A 26,495-nucleotide genomic window follows, 5' to 3' on the forward strand; every position below is an offset into this window, starting at 1 on the left:
GAGAGAGAGAATAAGAACCAAAAAAAAAAAGAGTAGTGCTCAATAAAAGAAGACCATGTCAAGAGAAATCAATACAAACAAGCAAAATGGTAGGAAGTCTGACATGGAAATATGTGTTCAATTTCATCCAGCCTTAGTCTGAGTTTCCTTTAATATTGTAACCAAGATGGCATTGGAACATCGTGTATGTTTTTAATGCAGTTTAATGATTGTTTCTCAAAATAAACACTTTGGTCAGAGATAAAAGCATAAAAACACTATGACACAATAATCTGTTAAAACAAACTTGGGGGTTTAGAGGAAGCATAGTTCTTAAAACAGCCTTTGGCTTATATCATTTCCTCTTTAGTAACAAATTGAGAACAACTATACCAACAACTTCGGTATGGTTTGGGTTAAAAAAAAAATGTGTTGTAGTCCTTAATCTGACTATACTGAGTGGCCAGTCTGCAGACTCTAGAGGTAGCTGAGTGAGCTGCTTTTCTAATACAAGGAGATGAGCTGATAGCAAATTAAGCAGGGTCAAGATGAGGAGCTGTATTTCCATCAAATAGACTCCATGACACATAAAAAGCAAATCTCTCTCCTATTAGAATGCAAAAGAGATAAAACATAGGCATATACTGAACCTATAAGCAATGAAAACTTTTCCTTCATCAGCGTCACGATACATAGGTTTATTTGATAATTTAGGACCTAATATGACCAAAATCATTCCACAAACTGTTCATGGGGTAATCCAGGAAGAGCAGATTCTTCAGGATGGTCCAGGCTACAACCTGTGTCTTTCTTCCTAGGAGAAATCATCCCTCAGCCCATCCACCCAAGCCCCATTTGCCTGACACCCATGAGTGTTCATTTACCCCCGTTCCCTATACTTCTACCACCGTTCACAACGTCATCTCAAAACACAAAACTCTGCCTAAAAATTAACAGGGAAAGCCTATCTTCTGAAGATCAGATTCAAGTTACAGGTAATGTTAAAGTGTCTTTGAAAGTGAAAATCGCTCAGTCGTGTCCAGCTGTTTGTGACCCCATGGACTTATACAGTCCGTGAAATTCTCCAGGCCAGAATACTGATTGGGTAGCCTTTCCCTTCTCCAGGGGATCTTTCCAACACAGGGATTGAACCCAGGTCTCCTGCATTGCAGATGGATTCTTTACCAGCTGAGCCACCAGGAAAGCCTTAAAGACCTTATATTTGAGTGAAAATGAGTCAACAGTAACAAGACATGACCAGAGCTGACAGTTACCTATGGTATTCTGATTTCTAAATGCCTGCATGGTGTGTTCATTGGTATAGCTGAGTGGCTTTTGCACCAACGTGGATGAAAGAAGAGCTCTTAAGTTAAAGACAATGAAGAGTATAAAATGCTAGGATGAACTGAGTACCTGGAATTCATAATGTCATTAAAAGAACCAAACTAGAAATTCATGACATATCATCAATAGCAAAAGGGCAAGAGAGAAAGACGTGCAAAGGTTCAGAATAAGAACGATCTATTAGAATTATTAAACAGTTAATCCAGTTAGCTAAATAATTGTCAAGTGAAGTAAAATGTAAATCAAATGAAAACAACCTTTTGAAAAGGCAGTGATACCTGAACAGTGAGCTCTGGACTTTGAGTTTTTAAAACAGATTCAAGCTTAAAAGAATAGAATGCATTATTGAGCTCAGCTTTATTGCATTTCTCAGATATCACATTTTTTTAAAAAAACAGATTGAAGGCTTGTGGCAACCCCACATTGTCAGATGATGGATAGAATTTTTTAGCTATATTTTTAAATTAAGGTATGTACATTTTTTTAGACAAAATCCAAATGCATGCTTCACAGACTACAGTATGGTGTAAACATCATTTTCATACACACTGGGGAACCAAACAAATTTGTTGGACTCACTTTGTTGTGACATTTGCTTTATCATGGTAGTCTGGAACTGAACTGGCAATACCTCTGAGTTATGCTTGTACATCAACTGTTTCAGGTAAAGAAATTTCATCTAACAAGTTTAATCAGAGCAGAGTTTCAATTACTTTTAAGTGAAAACATGTTAAGTTAGAGAAGGTAGAAAATAGATATATTTTACAAGAGCAGACATCATGTAGCCAGCCAAGAGCTCTATCAACTAAAATAATGATTCCTGAGGAAAAGTACTAGAGTCAAAATTCAAACCACTTTCAAATATCTTACTATTTAGAAATCTGGTGACAAAAATAACTTGAAAACACCTATTGGTAAAGAATGACTTAGAGACAAAGAGGACATGGAGGAAAAGGATATGTACACTTAAAGGATCTCAATAAATTATATAGGCTTCTTGAACTAAAGCATCATCCTTCCTGATTTACACAGATTGTATGATGTGACTTGGGGATCATATGATAAATTTAATTATTCAGATCCTACAGTTAGTATATATTTGAAGTGGTTCACTATCCTTTGGGCTAGTTTCTTAAAAATGATAACAAACTAACCTCACAATAACAATGGATTCTGTTGTATTTATTCATCAGATGAGAAAACGCATACACAAAATTGAACTCTGATCTACATATTACAAATCCCTGTCTAACACATAGCAAACACGGTCTTGCTGCTGTTAGCTGGAAAACACAAAAATTATTCTGTTTAAAAGCTTTGAACAAAAATTCACTTTAGTGTGAATAAACATCTTCCAATTAAAATATAAAAATAACACCAGAAGTGACAGAGGGGACAATTCAGTGTTTGCAGTTTATGATTAAAAGTGAAGACACACAAGGAACAATTATATCATGGAGAAGCTCCTCTCCCAAATGTTAATTTTTAATTTTTACTTTTTCTATCTTTGGATATCATTAAAAAAAAAATAATATACCCAATTCTGTCAAAATCTGCAGCAGAAGAAGGAGATTTTCATCCTGACAGAACTCAGCCAAGACTCAGCTTCAGATGAAAATTCCCCATAATTGTAACGGCATGAGTGACACAGCAGTTATGCTGCATTCCAGCTTCTCAAAGGAGAGGTCTTAAATTATTTAAGGAAAAAGGGTGTTTAGATTAGATTCTTTACTTCAGGGCAAAAAGAAAAAAGAAGGTAATCCATGTATTTGAGGTCTCACATGGGGCTGTTTAGAATCCTATGATAGGCCACATTTTCTGTATGATTTTTACAGCTGGGGCACTCAGAAGTCAGAACAATCTGACAGTTAGGGTTAGTGAAAATATTAGATGTTCACCCGTAAAACACTACCTCAGCATATTTTTGCTTTCTGGATGTAACCACTTAATAACAGGACTTGGGAAAACTGCACTGTGTAAATCAAACACATAAAAGTACAAATACTCCTTTTATAGAAAGCAAGTCTTGAGCAGTGCATTATAATCAACCACTCTGGTAAAAGGCAAAGTATCTAGAGTTACCATACCACGGACATAGTATGGTTTATTATATCGTAACGTCCAAACCGGGTAAACAAAGTCAAATGATCAAAGAAGAGTTTTCTCCTCAGACAGTGAGGTAAAAGCCACCGATCTAGAGAGTGTCAGCAAAGAGTCCTCATGGCTTAGCAAAGAAAAGGTGTCAAAGGAGAGCTTATCAAATATAGCCCTTAGTTTTCAACTTCACTTAATTTCATCAGAGACTGGCTTCCTTGGTATGATTTTCTTTCAAGAAAAAAAAAAATATATGGAAAAATTAAATCCTTTTTATTTAAGTAAAATAAATACTGGATGTGAAGTAAAACATCCAAAAGGTTAATTCTAGAGTATTCATTTAAATTTGAAACCACATTTAATTCATTATGAGGATAGTGGTTTTACATTCTCCACCTTAATGATCTTATTAACAGTAACCAGGTATGGAGAAACTTCTGCTTCTAAAATTCGTGGTAAGTACACCAGGTGAGAGATGGAAAGCAGACAGGGTGACGCAGTCTTATTCAGACTGTGGTTTACTCAAGAAAATAAATCTTTGTCTCCCAGGGTACCAAGGATGGTCACTAGGAAGAGAAATCCCAGTTCCTGACTCCCTGGGGCAAAGTAACTGGATCGGCAATTCCTTTTCCCACAAGAAAGATTTCAGTTTCCAAGTTGCAGATGAACCATTATATCCCCATGAGACCAGTCATGCAGCATCCTTATCTACCCAGCTTCACAAAGCAAGTCCGATTTTGTCTCTGTGCCACGTTGCCTTGGCTTTTCTAAGCATATTTGCTTATCCTGTGTAGGTCGTCCTCAGAAACTAGAACTGTCAAGTCATTATACTTCCAAATGTGAAGCTGCTTAGGGGTGGATTTAATTTAATAGCTGAAAACTCAGTACAAAACAAACACACTTACAACTGACATTATCAGGGAATCAATCATTAACGCTCTCGACTGGTGTTCCAAGACCCTCAAATTGCCCCAGCTATGATCTGAGAGTTTTCACTGACTCCTTCCCCCGACCTGAACCTCCACATCTAGCCAATCCCACCTGCTGCTGATTATCCCTTTTAAATAGTTGCTGGGTTAATTTCCCCCTCTCCATCCTACTCTCACTGCTGTTATATAGACCTTTATAATCTCTTGCTTGAGTTAGTTTACTTCCCAACAGGCCTCCCTGCCACAGCCAACACAACGTCTTGCCAAGGTCTTCAAGGCCTCTTGCACATTCCGGAAAGCTGGGTGCCCTGTCTGCAGCGTGTGCCCCGGCCCTGTCTGTGCTCCTCAACGCAGCCTTTCAGGCTGTGCTCCAGCTCCAGGCCTCACACCTGTACTCTAATCTCAATGCCTTTGCCTCCCCTGTCCCCTTTGTCTGGAAAGTGCCTCTAGTGAGGAATTCTGGAAGGGACCCAGCACTACTTCCTGGAAGCCTCCTGGGTCCTCCAGCCCACCAGGATTTAGGTGTCATTCTTTTCTTTCTCTGAACTTACTTACATGCTGTATTATCGTCATCTGTCCACATACCCATCTCTCCACAAATCTGAGAGTTCCTTAGAGTTAGATTCTGTGTTACATTCACACACTCTGCACTTAGCATAGGGTCAGGCACTGTGTTTTACATGAATAGTTGAAGCTTAAAATTCTTAAAATTTATCCTAAAATTTTCAGAATACATCTGTATTGGTAACAGCCATATCCAAGGTGTGTGCAAGCTCAGTCATGCTCAACTCTTTGCAGCCCCGTGGACTGTAGCCCACCAGGCTCCTCTATCCATGGGATTCTCCAGGCAAGAATACTGGAGCAGGTTGCCACTTGGTTCTCCAGGGGATCTTCCAGACCCAGGGATTGAACCTGCATATCTTGCATCTCCTGCATTGGCAAGTGGACTTTTTACCACTAGCACCATCTGGGAAGCCCAATAGTCATATTGCGTTGCACTGTGCGTTAGTCGCTCAGTCGTGTTTGACTCCTTGCAACCACATGGTCCACAGCCCGCCAGGCTCCTCCGTCCATGAGACTCTCCAGGCACAAGTACTGGAGTGGGTTGCCATTTCCTACTCCAACAGTCATATAATATAGACCAAAAAGTCTTCTGAGAAATTAGAACATGTCTAATAGCTGTAAGAGGGGAGAAAGTGGCAGTTCATATAGGCTCTCATTAAAAAAATACACCTAGTACTGAGAAGGACTAAGTTATACTAGTTCACGGTAATTCATTAGATTCACAGACACACACATACTTTTCATAGAGCAATAACACTATTCAGTGGCTCAAGCAGTTCTCTAATTCCATCCCCAACTCTGAAATTATCTGATTGAAAATTACTGACATTTGGAGAAGTACATTTAGGGTCTCACAGTTGTCAGGGATAAAAACTGAAATATTCATCAGCTTGCTTCCTTCTTGCCCCTCCCCAGTCTCCAGAAATATTTCTACTATCAACAGCATTCAGAAGGCCTGCAACAGACAGTTTCTATGACAAGAAAAGCTGCTGGAGGTAAAACAACAAATAACAATGAGAGAATCCATATAACACAAAGAAAGAAACCTTTAAGAAAATTAAATTATAAAAACTAGATGTCTGGTTAAAAAGGGGTCCTATGTATCACAATAAAACCCCAAGACAGTAATGGCAGTGAAATGTGAATGGATGCTGCTTACCTACACAATGCTGGAGATTGTGTATGGAGAGCACTGTAGGTCTTTTCCAAAACAAATATTAAATGCCAAAATGATCATCCTTAGAGTAGAAAGGATGATGTTAACTTGTGTTTAAGAACCAACAAGGAAAGAAAAGTAACAAAATTAATTCAAGTATTTTTGCCTGCACTTTGAGCCAATCACTGCAGCTCCAACACCACACAGTCCAGAGTGAGTGAAGTCAATGGTTTCAAGTTAGGGCCAGAAACAGTCTTGGCTGCTCCATGGCCACCTTTGTAGCTTATTTAGATTTTATTAAAACTCATTTGTTATCAATATGTGTTTTGTTTCCACGCAACTAAAACTAAATAAATCACAGAGAAGAAAAAAAAATCCATGGAAAAAAAATCTAGAAACTAAATATAAGCCATCTGATTTATACTTATGGAAACCAAAAAAGCATTTTGGCATTAAAAAACATTTTCGTTTTAAGGTGCAATGCTTTTAAGGTATTATATAATTACTCTTACTGAGAGCACACTTTTTAGCTTTGTCAGATTCTCTGTTGGAATTATAATTCCAGACTGAGCAAAGAATTCTATCAAAACTCTATTATCATATTAAAACACTTGATCATGTGTTCCCTCAAGATTCCCAACTTTCTATTTCTGAGAAGAGAACAGATTTAATGAGATATTTTCAAAGTAGAGCTGGTAAAGGGAGTATTTACGAAAAGCACTGCCAAAAAGACAATTCATTTGGTAGACATAGAAAAGGCAAATTTTACCACATATACTGGAGCTATGGATATTAAATAATCATCTCTGAATAAACTCTATCAATCAATATGGTCCTTTTGGTCTAAACTGAAGACAGTATTGTATTCAGTATTGTCTAAAGGAAATCTCTAAGGTCAACCAGCAATTAACTGAAAGGTTTTCACTGAAAATCTTATTGACTACTTTCATATCAGACAGCTTCTTGGTTATTATACTTCATGGACTAAGTAGGTGCCAAGACATTAAACTGTCAATAATCTATTAATACTGGACTGTTCTGTTCGCTTTCCCTGAATCTGCAGGTAAAGGTATTCAAGCCAAGGGTCTGCTGAGAACTAATGCAAATTCACCAATCCGATATGGAAATCATATCTTTATTACCTCCCAGTTTAAGTGCCTAGGAGGATTGAAACATTATAAGAAAAACAGATAATAAATGTTTATTCAGATGAGTTAAATTATTTTTTTAAAGAAACTGCTGAAGGGATGGGGAATATGTCTTGGAATCTGACTTTTCTTCTAAGTCATATTTAACAGTTTCTAAATTGAATGTAATAAACACTTTACAAAGAGAAATCAGAAGTTATTTAAAGTGAGCCTCATAGGTCCCTGCCACTCAGCATCTGGAAAGCAGTTATACACGATGTGGGGGGTGGGGGGGGGCAGAATTTTTAATGAATTTAATAGAGAAAAGCACTTTAATTAAATGCTGTCAGAGTGGATTGTATTAATGACTGTACACAGAGGAATTTAAAGCAGCCAAGTTTATTTAGCAAATAGAAGCTGGGCTTTCGAAGCCTGCAAGTATTTATGTTTCTGCCATTGCAGTACATCTAAAAGATGATGATGGTGCCAAATGAAACTGTTGAGTTATTAGATATGATTTTATTTATTGTGCATTATTAAAGTTTTCAAAGGCCTCAGGAGAATTAATTTCATTTTCAAAATGAAATACCACATCTGATCAGAAAGGGTTAAGAAATATGAATACTGTCCCCCAGTTTTTCCTGGGCCCTGGAATTTTGATGCAGCTGAGTGGCTATGGAAACAACCTTCCCTAAGTTCACCCAGCCAGAATTCACATCATTGCACAGTACTGCAAACAAATCAATGACAATATTTCTTCTATGATTTCTTCTTCTGTTTCCCTCCCCACCCGGTGCTTTGCCACTAAACATAATTCACTCTCTTTCACATAGCAATAAGCTGAAAAAATGACCAAAGCTCCTAAAAATCTCCATGAAAATTTGGTTGCCATAACTTTTTAAATGAAAAACATGAGTAGCACAAACTTCTCCAAAGGAAAAGGTATCAAATGTTTGACTTGAGGAAAACAGAGAAAAATGGGTCTTCCTCAGTGTCTTCTACTCAGAGGTTGACCACAGAACAAACCTATTATTAATGATAATATCTTAAAAATAAACAAAGAATATGTGAGCCTTAATGCATGAAAGCTGTAAAAGATTGAAAAGCTGGTCTGGCTGGAAAATACTATGTGTGTGTCAAAATGATTTTCTCTACCGTTTGTAAAAATGTAATTATCCATGATATGCTATTATCCATGATAGGCTACAAGGGTGAGGGATTTCAAGTAAATCCACTGGAAGCTAAGGATTCGCCTTTGGTCTTCATCCCTGACACCACCACGTCTGTGAGATCACAAACCTCTGCCATGACTTACCACATCCTTTTTGCAGTTATATATACTCTTTCGGGCTGTCTTTAGATTTTAATTTAAAACAGGAGGAAGGGGGAGGAGGGAAACGTGAGGACTGAAGCAAAAAAACAAAACATAAAATCCAGCACCTATTTCCTTTCAAGAACAGAGTAATGATCACAAATGGAGACTTTCAACTTTCTAAATAAATAACCTAATTTTTAATCCTTCCCCTCTCCCCATCCCCCATCCAAGCTATTTATTAATATCGTATGTTTGATCTGTGTCTTTGTAGTTCTGGAACTTATAAGCAACTCTGCTTTCCCCATCTGTGCCAAGATGTTGCAGACTAGTCTTTGAAATGCTGCAAATGCAGATGAATGTGACATAAAATAAAAGCTGATTACAGGCACGTTCTACATGTGAGTGATGGCAACACAGAGGACGTTACACGTTCATAGAGTGTACTGGACAATGCTGCTTCAAATATGCAAATACAAAGAGACTATTGGAGTACAGAGTGCCATCCTTAGCATATCTATTTCTAGGAGCTCCAAATAAACTAGCTGATATCTTGCAAGTAAAGTGACAAGAAAACTTCTCCCTTGGTACATCAGTAGTTCTAAAACACAGATATATCAAAGAATCGTCGACTGATAGAACATCCTGATGCATTTGATCCAGATTATGTTTTACAAGCAAAAGAATCCGTCAATTTGGTTCTCTCCTTTCATTACTAAGGAAACAACTGTATTAAAGTACTACACACACTGTTTGACTACTTTAGCTCTATCTCTTTGGGAGGTTTTCATTTCTCATGAAGCACAAACTCAAATAAGGATTTCTCTCAAAAGTACTCCTAAAATTACACCTACATGGAAATGCTTGACATTTGTCGACCACAATTCCCTGTTTGCTCTTCTAGCACCACACTTATGAGTACACTGTTGACATGAATTGTCAAAAAAGCTGAAATGAGAAAAACTATATTTAAGAAACCATTTGCATGTATATATTGTACTTAAACAGTATATGCTCACTTTGGCACATTCTGTTCATTCAGATCGTAATAGAAATAGGAAGGCCTTTCCATATCCACATATATTTAAGCATTCATATCATAGATTTTAGCTCCCTAAGTTTAGAGTACTCTAAAAAAAATAATTGACTCCTCATTTTGAAGTGCACTGTGAGGGTTCACTTCATCAAATCTAAGAAAGTACTCTATTAAAATAACTTCCCGTTTTCACCCAAATCTGTTGGGTGTTTGGCACCAGGGAATCCCAGACTATGAACTCATTATGTACATGGTTCTGATTCTGCAAAATGAATCCAACCAGATACTCAAGTTAGCCTTTTATACCACATACAGAAGGCAATACAAAGACAAGCGCCATGAACATGAAGAAACAGATTTAAACTAAAGGAAAGCATGAAGGGGAAAGAGTAGAAACAACTACTGCTTAAATATATAACTATTTTTGATGATTCAGACAGTAGACAATCTGTCTGCAATGTGGGAGACCTAGGTGTGATCCCTGGGTCAAGAAGATGCCCTGGAGAAGGGAACGGCTACCCACTCCAGGATCCTTGCTGGAGAATTCCATGGACAGAGGCTACAATCCACAGGGTCACAGAATCGAACACAGCTGAGGTACTAACACTTACTTTGACACCTGAGTGAACAAGTGAGCTGCAATACCAATCAGCCATTCAGTTCTGGAAACACCTAACCTTTCTTTTATACAATGGTTTTTAGCATATCTTACTTATGAAAAGTAAGTACATGGATATCCACAAGGCTTTAAAAAAAAATCTAACTGGAGTCTATTCAGTGTTATGCTGGTAAATATTTAACAACTGGCTCTCTAGAGAAAAAAAAAGTACCAACTGAATCATTTGCCAGTTCTTGTAGTGTGAATAATTTGACCAACACCAGTTCCATTCTACTAACAATGTTAAAACCAGCTTCCAAAATTCCTAAAAACATCAATTCCTGCTCACTGTGTAAGCTTATTCCAGTACACCCTGATCTGTTATAGAAAGTGATACTCATACCTCCTAGGCTTTCCAGACTTGGTCACTGGAATTCCTTCACCTGATCCAACTTACCTGTCATTTTCCCAGCCCCAGAGTGATCAGGATGACCTTGATGTGATACACAATTCCCTAAAAGATTCCATGTCAAGAGGTGAAGGGTTATATGATTTGCAGTGAATTCAATCTAGAAACAACTTGTGAGGAAATTGAACTTGTGACCTCAGAACTGTCAAATCTATCTAGTTTTCTTGATCTCCCATTTCTAGGGTTAAACCGAGTAATAATAAAATAAATGAATTTCAGAACTCTGGCAGTTTTCCTTTCATTGAAAGTAAGTTTGTCTATCATTACAAGGGGAAGTTCCAGACTTTGACTTAATAAAAATCAGCAGTAGTTTTCAGCTACATTAGATTTCCACACTAATCAGAAACATCTGAGAAGCCACAGTAGGTAGGTTTGGCTATGATAGTTTAAAACTCAGTGGCTGGCTTTCTCTTGTAATTGTCATAACTATCAGTCATAAGAAAATCAACTGTATCTCTCTGAGCCCATATAAGGTGTTCATAATTTGTTACTTTGTTGCTAATTTGTTTTTCTGAAATGCACTTAAACCTCCCAGGGGCAATGTATTTTATTTTTTGTTTTTTTCATTTTCATTAAATCCTCAAGGATCAGGATTAAAATCCTGAGGATCAGAAACAGATGAACCAATTTACAGAATCAGTGTTTCAGATGGAGACCACCTAATCCATAACCTGCTGCTGCTAAGTCACTTCAGTTGTGTCCAACTCTGCGACCCCAGAGGACAGGCTCCCCCGTCCCTGGGATTCTCCAGGCAAGAACACTGGAGTGGGTTGCCATTTCCTTCTCCAATGCATGAGTTTACAAAACAGCAAAAGGAAACTCTGAAGGATAAAACTCCTGTCCACAGTCACACGACCAGCCCTGTGACTGGAGTCAAGGTCACTTCCAGGCCCTTTTCTTTACTCTATCATCTTTTTCCCATTTGGTCAAAGATTCATTGAAAATAGAAATAGAAAGTGGCTTCTTTCTTTACAAGATACTCTGGTTCCTGAAACAGTGAATAGAAAGGCTTGCATGTGTGCATGCTAAGTCGCTTCAGTTGTGTCTGACCCCTTGTGACCCTATGGACTGTAGTCCTCCAGGCTCCTCTGTCCATGGGATTCTCCAGGCAAGAATACTGGAGTGGGTTGCCATGCCCTCCTCCAGGGGATCTTCTTCCTGACCCAGGGATCAAACCCACATCTCCTACACTGGGAGGTGAGTTCTCTACTAGCGCCACCCAAGACAACTGAATAGGCTTATGGACTCTACTAAACCATAGTCCGAATTCTAGATTAAGGCAAGGCGGAGGGAAAATGAAGTCTGTTTAAAAACGTAATCTATGTGAGTAAAAGGGAAAGCTGCTCTATATATGTATGAAATTCTGTTTTATTTATTATTATATACATAGTGCCTAGACCAATACCTGGCACACTGAGGGAGCCCAACCAATATTTGTTGAATAAATAAGTAGCACCCCTGCAGTGGAAGCATATAGCCTTAACCCCTGGACCACAGGGAAGTCCCAGTTTTATCAGTTAATTTTAATCATCTTTACCAAAAGCCAGACTTTGCTAGATGCCTATAAAAGTATAAAGAAAGGTATTTCCTTCTCACAGATGAAATATGACAAGGAACTTCATTAAAACAATGACACCTCAATGTCCACAGTGTCTTCATTTAAGTTTATTGCTGTTTTTTTGTGGGTGAGAGAGAAGGCACGATGCATGCGGAAGGCACTGACTCAGTCTATTTTGCTTCCCTCAACTTGCTCCACATTGCTCATATTTAATCAGTTTTCCCCGACACAAAATTTATTAGCTAATGCCCTAAATTATTTCAGCTTGAAAAAAAGTGTTTCAGATTACTGAAAAAAAAAGAGTGCAAGGAAAGAAGAAAGTAGAGAAGGAGGAAGAAAATAGCCACACTGAGTTGGCTAATAGAACAATGGCAAGAAGATACACTAACAATTCCATAGCAATATGCTGATCCATTTTTTTAAAGACAACTAAACTTTATGTTCAAAAATATTACGTTTAGTATCATTTTCCTATCAGAACATCAAGAAAAGGCCAAGGTGCTAAAGGTTTTATAATGTTCCTATCTTTATTTAATTTCAGCAGAAGGAAAAGAATATGACAATGTACATGAGGAGTACCCTGCTGTCCCTAAACCTTTAAAAATTGGCATCAGTTCAGTTCAGTTCAGTCGCTCAGTCGTGTCCAACTCTTTGCGACCCCATGAATCTCAGCACCCCAGGCCTCCCTGTCCATCACCATCTCCCGGAGTTTACTCAGACTCACGTCCATCAAGTCAGTGATGCCATCCAGCCATCTCATCCTCTGTTGTCCCCTTCTTCTCCTGCCCCTAATCTCTCAAATAGCCATAAAGAATGTAATTTATATTAGCAATGTTAGTGGTTTCCAAGCACTGAGCAGTGCAGAAGCTTCCATCAGTGAGAAGTACTGGTCCTGATGTAAGTAACAGAGCTAATCCTGCTTCTTCCCTTCATCCACAGAGTAGCACTAGGCAAAGCACCTTCTACTCAGTTTTAGGAGCTGAAAAACAAGGGGTCCACCAGTAACCCACAGCAGGACCTGAAGAGATTGTACTGCCTCTTGAAAATGCAATTAAACTGTTATTTAAGGAACACAACAATTATGGAAGAGCAAGTTACTCAGGAAAACAGGGTTCTTTGTGCTCCCCGGGACAGGAAAAGCCTGGGAGAAGCGGAACCCAGCTGCCTGACATTTCACTTCCAACCAGTAGCTAACCCTAGATTTTTAATTTGGAAGGTGGTGTGTTGTGAAGTTTTCGTCACTCATAGGGCGAGTTCTGCTCAGCAAAAACACTGGAACAACCCCATGAAGAATGAGAAGTAGAAAGCTAACTCCAACTATTAAAACAATAAACCTAGCAAATCAGTGACCCCACTTTAAAGCAGTAAATAGATAGACCCAGAACAGATTACTATAAAATTTTAATTCCTATCTGGATCTATAACACAGTGCCTGAAAGCATGGCCATCCATGATAAATGTTAGAAAAATTATAATGAACTTTAAAGGCATTACACTTTGGATACACACAAACTTGAAATCGCTCTTAGGTATTGGATTCCTACTGCTTACATGTCCACAGCACTTCTTATATTGAACAAGTCACATAAATCTCTTTTGACATGAGAATTTTATATTAGACTTGTTAATCATATCTGCTACTATCTACCGTGACAGATGCAGGACTACTAAACGGCCTTAACTTTCCAGCCCAAAGACAGACCATTCGCAGGTTACCTGCAGATGGTGCGCAGCCAGCTAGCTTTCCATTCCCCATTCTCCTGGAGCTTATTCTAACCATGTGCCCAACAAAGCTCTTCCTCTAAAATGCAGTGACCTCCAAATTGAGCATTCACATTACTGGTTGGGAATTAAGTGTCAAGAAAGTTTGCCTTCATGGGGATAAGGTGGGCCAGTCAATTTCTCTCTTACAAGAATCTAAAGTTGTAAATAAGGAGTGGATAACTTAAGCTGGATTTGATAAAAGCATACAGAAAAGTTGTGAAGTAGAGCAGAGGTGATGGGCAGGCCAAGGCTTTGGGAAGCTTGGAATTACAGTTCAAAGATGCTATGAGTAGTAAGCAGAAGTCATGTGGTAGAGAAAATATCGAGCAAAAGGTAAATAAGATAATAGAAGAAAGAAAACGATGATAGCAGGAAGAAGCTGGCAATGGAAGAAGATATGTTATACCCAGGATAGCAAAGGAGAGGGTGAATCCGTGAACTACACAAATTCCAAGTCCCAGGTTCAGAGAAACCTACAAATATTCATAGTGCTACAGGTGGATTTTCATCAAGTTCTATTTCCCTCAATTTCTTTTCATATATATCCAATATTTAAGCTGGGATTTCTACGTTGTATCCAAAAAATACTTTAAGAAACTTTAAAATTTAAAAAGTAGACAAACAACTTGCTGAAATCTCTAAAGAAAGCAAAGCCACAGCTAACGTCCAATCTACCAGGTACCAACTTTAAGGAAATTGTTCAACTATTCGACATCACCACCGTGAGAAACCTGTTCGCTATACTTTGGAAGAAGCTGAACCTGAGATAGAAATGTCTATGTTCTAGAATAAAGAGTTCATTCTAAATAACCTCCAAATCTTTCTATATTCCCAGTGACAAATTTAAAAGTTTGGATGTGCTGAAAGGCTAACTAGTAACAAAGAAATGAAGAACCTCTCCAAGTTAAATAAATGCCTGCAGGATAACATTATGTGAATATGGAAAAGGCTAGTGTGGCTCTCGACTGATGGTCAGGGCCTCTCAAAGTTTACCCCAGTGAGGACTTCCTTATACCCAACTGCTGTAATCTTTCATCTAAAACGGCAAGCATCTCTCTGCACATTTCCTCATGACTCAGGTAGAGTTTCAAACCTCTAGAGCCATATTCACACAGCAGGTTTTGAAGAGGAGCTTGGAATGAATCCAAGATGGGAGAGATTCTAGTAACCTGATCAAAGAATTTGCAAACATCCTTAATTAATTAATTAGCTTATTTATTTTCTTATACACTGTCCTTCTGAAAGCAAATTCACAAATCAAAATACACCTACAGCTTGGACTTCCTTGGCAGGCCAGTGGTTAAAGACTCTGTTTTCATTGCAGGGGGCATGGGTTAGATCCCTGGTCTGGGAACTAAGATCCTACACACCGCATGGTGCAGCCAAAAGACTGAAAAATGAATAACAAATAAAACCTACAGCTGAGGCAAAAAGGCATGATCAAATTCTCAGTGCTTAATCAGAGACTTCAAGTATCCTTAAACTTTGCAATGAGAGTCACATTCCAAAGCTATCTCAAAAATGCCAAAGAAGCTTAATGAAAAGTGAAATTTTCAGTCACATCAGTTCCTTGACATCACACCAAAGAGCACTGAATACTCTATAAAAAAGAAGCTAACAAAACTAGATCTGTTCAGTAGAATGATGGATGTACATAAACAGCTCTGCCTAATATCTAACAGCAAGTATTTGGGAAAGGCTGGCTGCTGCATGTTTAGCAGTTCTTTCTAGTTCAGAGGAAAAAGTCAAACACCGAAGGTAGACAAATGAAGATTTAAGGTCCCACTTTGAGCAGGTTACTAAACTTCTCTAAGCTTCAGTGTCTCACATGTGAAAGTAGATAACCTACCCCCCGCCCTCAACCTTGATGGGGTTTCTATACAGGTTTCTTAGCCCTAGCACTATCAAAAGTGTAGAACAGATATATCTTTGTTTAGAGGGTAGGGGAGGTTGCTGTCTGCATTATGGGACATTTGACAGCATCCCTGGCCTCCACCCAGCAGATGCCAGTAGCATCCCCAAGTTATAATAATCAAAAATATCTCCAGACATTGCCACATATCCATGAGGGCAAAGTCAGCACTGGTTAACATTAGCACAAGGATTCAATAGCTGAGAAAATACTGAGAATCCCCTGAGTGGGCAGCAACCCAGACGAGCCAAGGTGTGAGGCTGGAGTCGGCTGTCCTCCACCAGGTCTCACATTCTTACTCAGCGTACGGCATGGAATTTTAAAACAAGGACTTGTCAGGAAACCACATAGCAGCAAGCTCAGAATTCCTGAACTTACAAAATAACCCCTGGAAACACTGTGGTGGAAATATAATAAAACAATAAAGCACAAACTACACAGACACGAACAATTTGGCAAATGCTCTCCAATCAGCCCCACTCAGTGACCTAGTCATAACATGAGCAATGTCCTTTCTTCTCTGCTGCATTAAGGGAGAAGTGTGGTCAGAGGGAAGACTGGATGCCAAAAGCGCCTGTGTTTTCATTCAGCTGGCGATTCTGGCTGCAGGCAAGGCCCTCCGTCTTTGCTCCAGTTTTTCCAATTGTAAAATAGGGTTGGTAATAATGAATACCCTGGCCTAACTAGTTTTTTATTCTAAGGTGAGGATACCCATTCCCTATAGGGCCTCAGGTTGTAATAACCACTAGGGGGAATATCACTACAACCACAAGAAATAATTTTGTCTCCAATCTTTTGGTGTGGGAAAAAAAAAAGGAATTTATTTTCTCTTTTTCATGGAATGTTTTTGTTTGTCATACCATCTCATTTCATCTATGTTGGTCTTTGTGCTATCCATACATAAACTATAAGCATTATGTATGTTAGCATTTCGCAACATTTTTCATTATTCCCCACAGGAGCCTTTTTAGGCATTTTTTCCTAATCATCTCCCCACCGCATCATGAAATTTTAATACCAGGTATATAGAATATCTCTTTATGTACTATGTCCCTTTGGAGAGCAATAAACAATTGTAAACTGAAGACTTTTATGCACCCCAAGAATCAATTTTTACTCCCTGGGGCAATACTGCCTCCACTGAAAGGCCATAAGTGTAGGTGAATCTAGTTTACAAAGTGTATTCAGAGACTGGAAGGTCACCTTCTAGACAGTAGGAACTTAAATGGGGGTTTCAAAAAAGAATGCCAACAAGAAAACTGGAGAAATCAGATAACTCCATATGACATCAAATCTATATCGCCTGGAGAGATCTGAATTTCTAAGGAAAAAAATCTTGTTCTCCCAGGACCCCCAAGTCTCTGGGGCTGACTATACCCCTCAATGGCCCCAAGCCCAACTATAACCCAGGTCCGTCCCAGAAGGGAAATTCCATCAAATATGCATTTCAAGAGACTCTGAGGTGTTAGAATTAGAAAAATAAATGGCGCACAATGGCTACCATGGAAGAACCGCAGGGCAAGGCACATGTGGCTTTAGGACTCTTGGGGCAAGCAGGCCTCACAGGGACGCGGTGATGGGACAGGAGCAGCCTAAATGAACAAAGTGAATTGGATGTGTGTGCATGGCAGACAGCGTGTGGGCTGTGGGGCCTGTGCAGCAGGATAGAGACTGCTATCCTGTGTGTGCCCAGAATGGAGACCACCAGCTCCAGCCATGTGGCCCACTGGGTCAGATCTCCTGAATTTCTGGATTGTGAAATCTGGATTTCGAAGTGAAATTTCTCAACTTCTAAATGGGGGCTTGAATTTTTAAAAATCTTTCATAGGCTTAAAAAAAGAAACACATCTGCATGCAATATAAGACTACCAATTAGTAAACTATTTGCAAACAAAAGGCAAGAAAAATTTCCTCCCTTCCTGAAGGAAAGAGGCTCTGACTCTAAGGGACTTCACAGAATTCACTGAATGGGGAGGGGCTTATTCCAAGCTTCTTCTTTTATCCAATACATCTGTGGAGCCCTAATTCGACAGACTCCTCTAGTGGGTAATTATGTACAAAGGTCACTACTTCATATCTTTATAATTTAAGAAAAACTGGGGAATAGTGTACCCTAACTACTTAAAGAAATTTAGATGGCACTCTTCCATAACCACAAGTAGGGTGGACTTCTGTGTGCATTTTAATATGCTGCATAATCAGAGACTCTTAATAATCCCTGATTTCACTCATACTTAACAATTTAATAGCAGTGCATTTTCTGCCTAATTAGACAAAATGCAACATCACCTAATACTACCAATGTACAAATTTTTTAATCCCTAAAATGTGTAAGCAATTATGTTTCTCTAAAATTTTAATTGATACAAGGGCACCAGTGAATCTCAACCCTGAATCCAATGGCTTAACTTTTGGACAATCACAGACACTTTTTAGTAGTCTGGAATCTTTCTGAATACAATCTGTCCAAAGTCATAGTAGCTGTGCTAAATTTATTCTCCAGTTTCAAGAGTTCTGTTGTCTAGTTCAAGTTCTCTTCATTTTTCCTATCATGACGGTAATAAACAATTAATCAAGTGCTTTCTATTTTGCCACAAAACATGAATGCAGTGTTGAAAGCAGTGTCACTGAGAGAGAAATCTCACACACACACACACACACACACACACACACACACTGATATATTGAAGAGTTCTACAGTTATGAGATCAAGGTCAACGGCTGAGAAAAAGTCAATGTAGAAAAAATTACCTTATTTGTAAACTCTTTAGCTAAGAGCTGAGTGATAGGAATAACATTTTGTAAAATAAGTGAATTATCTTACAACATCAGGAGTTAATGTTAATAGCCACAATGTGCTTAAAACTGAAGGAAAACTGCAGACCGACTCTTTCTTAGCCATTAAATGTTGTTAGCACACTCTAGTTCTGATACACTAGCATAAAAGGGAATAAAACCCACAAATAGATGGGCTGTCTGCTTCTAAGATTTACTTGACTCAGACTGGTCAGTTAAAATACAAAATACGATGCTAAATATCCCTTCTAGCTACCTAAACACAGAGCCCTCTAAGGATGAGAATTTCCGGACAGGAAGAGTAGAGACAGGAATATGCAGGAACCATCATCCAAATGAAGGGAGGTCCTCATTTTAATGGAGAATAGGTATTACTTTTCTTATCCCAAACGTCTCCAAATTTTCAACTTTGCCATCATCCTATGGTAAAAAAGAAATGCTACTAATGTTTATAATAAATCAATTTTTCACTTCTATTCAGGAAGATGCCCTAAAGGAGGGCATGGTAACCCACGCCAGTGTTCTTGCCTGGAGAATCCCCATGGACAGAGGAGCCTTTTACCTTGCCTGGACTGACTAAGATAGACTCTGAATGAAAAGTCCACACAAAGTGAGTGGTTTCCTGAAGCTGGTCATAGGTTCAACACAGAAGGTTGAATCAATTCACATTAAAATGAGAAAAATAAGGGTGATGGTGAGTTTTTCATATGATTAAATGTATACATTTGTAAGATCTTTTGCCTGAAGCTATCCTTTTCATTAATTTGTTATTTAATGAGTATTTATTGTATAAACATATGAATAATAAATAGGAGTATCCCTTGAATTTTTTGAATAAATTTATTTTCTAAAATAAAAGATAGGTAATTATGATGGGCCCCTTTTTAATTTCAACTGAATCTCAAAATCTACAAACCACTGCTTCATGTGACTCAGCAAGCTGGAATAATCATCTCTAGGGAAGTGCCCTGGTGTTTGGACAAGGCCCCAGCAGAAGAGGACAGTGGAGGGAAGGGAGAGGCTGGTCCTGAAGGGTAAAACCTGGGGATCATCTCTGGGGAATGAGTCACTCACACACTAGTCCAGAGCCAGGAGAACCGGCTCTGCCACTTATTAACCAGGTACCCCTTGTGACCACCCTTCTCTGAGTGTACTGTGGATATTAGAAGAGGTTCCTGCAGATGCTTGTAGCTTTGTGAACTCACAAGTCTAATGATCTGGGCAACTCATTCTGTGACTTTGGAAAGTGACCAATGAGAGCACAAGAGCACTGACTGAGATGTCAATATTTGGAGGCCAAGTGACATAATGGCTCCAGTGGATTCTGGCTTATTCCCCAGGCATGTGAGGGTGGAGCAAGGGGAAAGGAGACAGGCCTCAGGCAGAGCATTTCAGAACCGCATCCTTCACACCTCTCTCATGCTATCTGATCAAGACACCACACCCCACCCTTCCTTCATCCTCATCTTCCTTCACACCTGCCTCAATTGTCCCCTTCTTGCTACACGCAAGGAGATGCAGGTGATCCTCTTTCACAGCAGTTGGGACTGACAGCATTGAGCAGGAGGACAAATCTCACAGTCTACCCAAACACTTTGTGGCACAACTCGAAGGGGAGAAACCATAGAAACCTTCACTGATATTTCTTCCCCAAAGTAACTGATTTTAGATAACAGCAAGGCTCAGTAGCTAAACTCTGTGACTCTCAGAAAGAATATAATTTATCTCAATAAGACTAAAATCTAAGCAAACAAAACATGCAAACCAATGAAGGTAGATTTCTAAGAGAGGAAAACGAAGACAGCAGGAACTCACCTAAAAACACTAAGAGTCTATCACAACTTCTCTCAGGCTCAGCTGAGCTCAGTGGTATTCCCTAGCTCATGTGGATATTTCTCTCAGCCTAATGAAACATTTCTTGAGGAATTTTGATTCAATTCATTGGCTGTTTCAGAGTTTTTTCCTCTAGAAAGTGCACTGATGGAAACTATGATTTCTAGTTAGGAGATTTAATTCTTCACCAGCGCTCTGGCTTCACAGTCCCACAAGTATCAATAAAATACTCCCAGGAAGTGTGAAGTGTTAGTCGATCAGTCATGTCCGACTCTTTGTGACCCCATGGAATGTAGCCCACAAGGCTCCTCTGTCCATGGACCTCTCCAGGCAAGAATACTGGAAATAGGTAGCCATGCCATTCTCCAGGGGATCTTCCCAACCTGGTGATCCAACTCGGGTCTCTGGCACTGCAGGCAGATTCTTCGCTGTCTGAGCCAGAGTAGCTGCCTTTGGATTTGACTTCTCGGTCACAGGTGTGTTTGTATGTGTGAGAGAGAGACAGCACGTGTGCACATGCACATATACACGCTATGCCCACGCTATGTGAGAACAGGGCTCTCTGTTTCGGGGGACATGGAATGAGACCCCTTCCGAGGGCAGGGGACATGGTCTGCCCCTTTGACCTTCAACAGCTGCCGACACCGAGAGCCCTGTCCAGGTTTAGGGGAGAAGGGGACGCCCACCTGCACTGGCTCCGGGGGAAGCTGAACCACGTGCTGCATGCGCTCGCTGTGATGGTGCCTTGATTCCTCTTCATAAATCACATCCCTCTCATGCTGGGGAAGGTTCAGGAAACGGCGGATGGTACAGAGGTTCTCCCAGAGAGTGCGGTTTTCTGGGCTGGGGTTCTCCTTCCAGCGGAGCAGTTCACACAGCCAGCCCTAGAAGCAGAGAAGGCCACTGAATGAACCTGCAGAGCGCACAGCCGCAGAGGGGGCTTGAGTGCAGTCAAGCACCGTACCGGCTTATCATATTTTTACAACAAAGCCGTTCCCACCAAACTGGGGAGACACTGAAACAGCCTGGAAACTCTGAAAACCAACAAAGGACCACACATATAGTTACACCAATACCTGAGAATCTTCAGTCTTGCTAATTGCCTTATCCCCCTTCCTACTGAATACATTCTCAATTAATTTACAGTCCCTTTGTAAAAGAAACTCAAGGACGCGTGTACCTCTCCAATTCTCAGCAAAAGTCATTCATGTTAGTCAGCTACAAATTTTAAAATTACCCACCCAGTTGGATAGTACTCCATTCCAAGAAAAAAATGAAAATGAACAAATATGTATTACAAAATGGCAAATTCTGAAGAGGAAATACCTAGGTATAAATAGAAATAGAAATATTTCCTCTCTAGGGAGGAAATAGTCTCACAAAGATCAATAACTCCTCCGTAACACTCTTTGCTAGAATGAGAAAAGTGTATATCTGCTCAACCTCTGAATGCCTTGGGCTCCAGGCCCTTGTAACCATCACCTTCCTGCCTCAGCCACACCTGCAGGAAGGTAAGCAGTTGGATGGGTCACACCTGCAAATGTCTGCCTCCCAACTCTGGCATCCGGATGTTCTCTTGCTCGCAACTGCACGAGAAAGAAAATGTAATGCAAATAATGATGGATTATATGAAAATAATACAGAGGATGCTGTCAACATCGCTCACTGACTCATGTCAAAATATTTTACCCAGTAGCTTTCTAACCCATCATTTCCAATCTACGTCGCTCATTTTAAATACAAGGACTGTCCCATATCACGCCTCCTGCAAGAATAAGAATTTTTCTTAAAAGGTGCATAAGTAAACACACATGACTTTGTAAGAAATCTGGAAACCTCCACAAATTCTATCTCATAACTTGTAAACTAATGAAAGTTCCTGACATGCATTATAAAAACCCCTCATAATATCATAAGCTGTTGTTTGTCTAACTCTCCACTGTGTCTTCTGCCTTTACCCAAAAAAAGGCAAGATTTGATTATCTCCGCTGCATCAGCCAAGACAGCAACACCAGCTGTTCTCATTGTGCAGCCTCTTCCTCGCGGCCTCCATGTTAATAACCTGATCATTCCATTTTCTCCTTCAACTGCCGGCTGCAGCACTGCGAAGAGACAAAAACCCAGACCCATCTGCAGCAGCTGTAGGCACTGAACTGTGAAGCCACTGGGGATTTATAAACTAATCTGTAACACAACACTGCCTTGTTTTTACAAGTGAGAGGCCACATTTGCGCAGACCTGATCTTTTCTTGCAATAAACTGGGAGCTGGGGAGAGTTAGAGGGCTAGGAAGAATGAAAACAAGATATCTAATCATTTGCTTGGAAATGTGCTTCCAAGTATTTTCAAAGATTTTTTTTTTTTTTTTTGCCAGTTGAGAGACAGGTAATGGTTGATTTTCAAGGTGTAACATACATGAAAATTGAAGATGATTCAATTTTTTATCCCTATCAAAAAGTCAATTATATTTTTTAAAAACACTCCTAGTCCCAAAGTGTTTCCTCAAGGGTTTCTTTGTACAAAGCAAAAAATTCTTGAAATGGAATATAAACCATCTGTGGGAAAAAAAAATAAGCTATTTCTCTGTCTTTTCACAGATCTGAATAAGTCTCCAACTGAACTCTTTCAAATGTTTCAAACAGGTATGTTTAACATCTCCCAGGGGAGGCTACAGCATGGAGACCAATCCTTGAACAGAAAATAAAAACAAAAATCTGCATCTGTTAAAAGATGAAGTTCTGAGATATCCAGACCTTAAGGAGGACAGCACCTGCTGTTCTGCATGAGGAGTGAGCTGCATTGTGGGAAGCCACAGCTTGAAAGGAGACAGGTGACAGCTGAGTGGTATCTCCACTTACATACTTGGAATGTCTCGCACAACATTCATTGCTGCATTTGATTTATATGCGCTGTTATAATCTGCACTCATTACAATCACTTAGAACAAACTACAGGCCTCGTTATGGACTGGGCGCTGTCTGCCATCAGTCTTTAAGAAGTGTAGTGCTCAATTTGCCCACTGACAAGCAAGGTCCTGACCTTGAAGCTATTAGGGAGTGGATTAGACACAAGTGTGATCATGTGTGCAGACATAAGCAAACCAAATTAATTTCTGGCACAGGGAGGTAGCCAGCAAGACCCTGTTCTTAGGGCACCGGAGAACTTCCTCAAATCCCTGATGGAGCTGAGCTAATAGCATGTTTAAGGGAACCCAGTTTTGAAGATGAAGCACATTCATGGTATTTAGAGGGTTATTAATCTAGTTTCCCCACAAAGTGTTTGCTTGGCTGATCAGATTAAGGGATGGAGCCTTCAACAGTGCACCCCCACCACAGCAGGCCCCAAGAAATCTGTGATACTTCACAGCCTTGGACATATTGCACCATGTGTACCCAGCTGCTTCAATAATTAGCTTATGAATGTATCAGCTGGTTCTGTGATTTTTATAAATAATAACTAACCTACAGAGCAGAAACATTGTGAAGAGCCTTACAGTAACACAAAACCACAAGGAGTTCCTAACTTGCTCATCTACTAAATGCCGATATTCCCTACTAGAGGAGCTCCTGCAATGCCATCTATAAATATTTATCCTGTGTCTGAAATGGCAGTGTATTTTTGTCAGTTTTCTTCACGGCAGCCATGATTCGCTTTCCCCTCACTCTGACTCACTTGCTCGCTCCACGGATTTGGGTGCTTATCTTCCGGAAATCTATTCTTCCACCTCACTTCCCATCTCACCCTCCATCTTTGGATTCACATGATCCCTCCACCAGCCCATTTGGGAAGCTTATCTCTGTTTTCTCAAAAGGGTCTGTTATTAGTTTGTTTGGTGGCTAATGAATTTGCCAGAAAGGGCCATGCTGTTGCCTGCACACACACGTATGTATTGTGAGTGAACCCATCACAGAAGAGATAAAGAGTCCCACGTTGGGATTTTTTTCATTTATATAATTTTTGCATGCCATCCAAGAAAGTTTTGCAGTATCAGGCAAAAAAAAAAAAAAAGTGTAAATGTCAAATAAAACAGTGACAGATGACAGTATTCTCTATTGAATAGCACTGTTTCTGTCGTGCATGTTCAATGGGAACTCATGAATTATTAATAAACAAATCTCCTTTTTCTGTTAAAAATCTCAAGTAGGTTTTTTGTTGTTGTTCCCTATGTGTTATGTGGAGCATTCCAGGAGAATTATTTTCATTTTATAGATGCTGATGCAGAAGTTCATCTGATTTCCAGCCTTGGCCAGCCTTGTGAGCAGGCACCAGGAACTGTGGAATATATACCTAGCTGTAATTACTCTTTTAGCCTGGAAATAAGCTTTGATCAAAGGTTGGCTGAATTGATAAAATCAATTTAGCTTTTTAGTATGGGAAAACTGAGGCTGAATTATGTGTACCTGAGCATGGCTAGGAAGCATAGAATATTCAGTTTGGGGACTGAACTGCTAGGTTCCTGCTATGACAATAAATTACTGGGTGACCTTTGGATAAGGTCTTAGATCTTCTGGAAGCTTAACTATAAAAGAAGGAGTTTACAAAAGATGATCTCTAAGTTCCCTTCCAGCTCCACAATCTGTGATCTGTTTCCTGGTTATTTGTCAGAAACAACAGATAATGATTAGCCACCAGGTCAAAGTACAAAGAATAAAAACCACCTTGGTTAAGTGATCAAGGTCAACATCACCAGTGAGGACATACTCACACTAAGAACTCTGTGATATGATTCACTGCAAAGGACACAACATAGTATCTGAGGTAGACTTGCCCAAAATGCATAATCTCAGTCAAATCATGGCAAACCCTAACTGAGAGACTTTTTTCAACAAAATAACCCATCAGTACTCTTTAAAAGTGACAAGGTCATTAAAAAAAAAAAAAAAGGAAAGAAGAGACTGAGCAATGGTCACAAACTACAGAAAGCTAAGAATAATAACTAAATGTAATGTGGTTCCTGATTGGGGTCCTGGCACCAAAAAAGGTAATTAGTGGAAATACTATTAATATTTAGCATATTAATTTTAAAATAGTGAAATTAGAATAACGTTTTTAGTTGGTAGTATTAAAACACTGGTAGTTTCCTACTTTTGATAACTGCACTGTGGTAATACAGTGTACATCAGGGGAAGCTAGGTTAGAAATATATGGAAACTGTAACATTTTGCAAAGTCTCTGCAAGTCTAAAATGTGTTCAAAATAAGAAGTTTGAAAAAATATAGAGAATACCTGGAACTTACATAGGAAAATGTACATGGAACTTAAGTGTAATGATGCCAAGAAATTTACAATTTAAACACTTTTACCTTCAAACTCTGAACCCAAAGCAAGCATATAAGTTCAAAGGCTACATCCTTTTGATCAATGGTTAAAGAGTTCCAAGCATTCAGGCCATAAGCAAATAACACTTATTAACATTTCATTTTAATCATCTCATCGGCCTCTTAAACAAATATATTTCCCTCAGTAGAGAAAACAACTCTGACCACCTTTTCCCAACTATGCAGGTGAGGTGACACTCACGCCAGTCAAGAGATAGTTTATTTACAACCCACATGTTCCTAAAAAGTTGTACATCAATCTAAATTTACAAAGTAAATAAAGTTGTAAATGTATCAAGAATCCTTACTACTTGAAGAAATGTATTATTATTCCTTTTTGAAAGATGAATAATGGCCCCACAGTTTATCCTTTAGTAAACTGATAGTTTTACTGAGGATTTACTTAAACGAGACACCTCTAGTTCACAATTTAGGAACATTAGAAGCAGCAGCAATAAGAACCACAATTTGCTCTTATTTTTCCCTCATGGTCTCATCTCCCATCAATTCTCCCATGGACTTTGTGCTTTGGCCACTGTGAATTACTCACAATCCCTGAGTAGGCTTGATACATTTTCATCCTCATGCTTTTGCTCATGTTACTTCCTTTGCTGGGAAACTTGACTCAATTCTCTATCCCCTCTATGAGAAGTTGTAATTCATTTAATTTTCATTGTTACTGTTTACTTAAAAGGTTAGTTGAGATC

At 39.3% G+C, this 26,495-nt stretch overlaps 1 protein-coding gene across 2 annotated transcripts in view; it reads right to left on the reverse strand.

Annotated features, from left to right (window-relative positions):
- Positions 1 to 26,495, reverse strand: part of SATB2 (SATB homeobox 2) — a 200,715-nt gene that overhangs the window by 11,002 nt on the left and 163,218 nt on the right. For both annotated transcript variants that reach the window (XM_069574480.1, XM_069574479.1), the window contains exon 10: positions 21,158 to 21,355. In XM_069574480.1, the coding sequence (XP_069430581.1) occupies positions 21,158 to 21,355 (198 nt within the window). The remainder of the gene's footprint in view (positions 1 to 21,157; positions 21,356 to 26,495) is intronic.

Source organism: Ovis canadensis, chromosome 2, assembly GCF_042477335.2.
Source record: "Ovis canadensis isolate MfBH-ARS-UI-01 breed Bighorn chromosome 2, ARS-UI_OviCan_v2, whole genome shotgun sequence".
Lineage (NCBI taxonomy): Eukaryota > Metazoa > Chordata > Mammalia > Artiodactyla > Bovidae > Ovis > Ovis canadensis.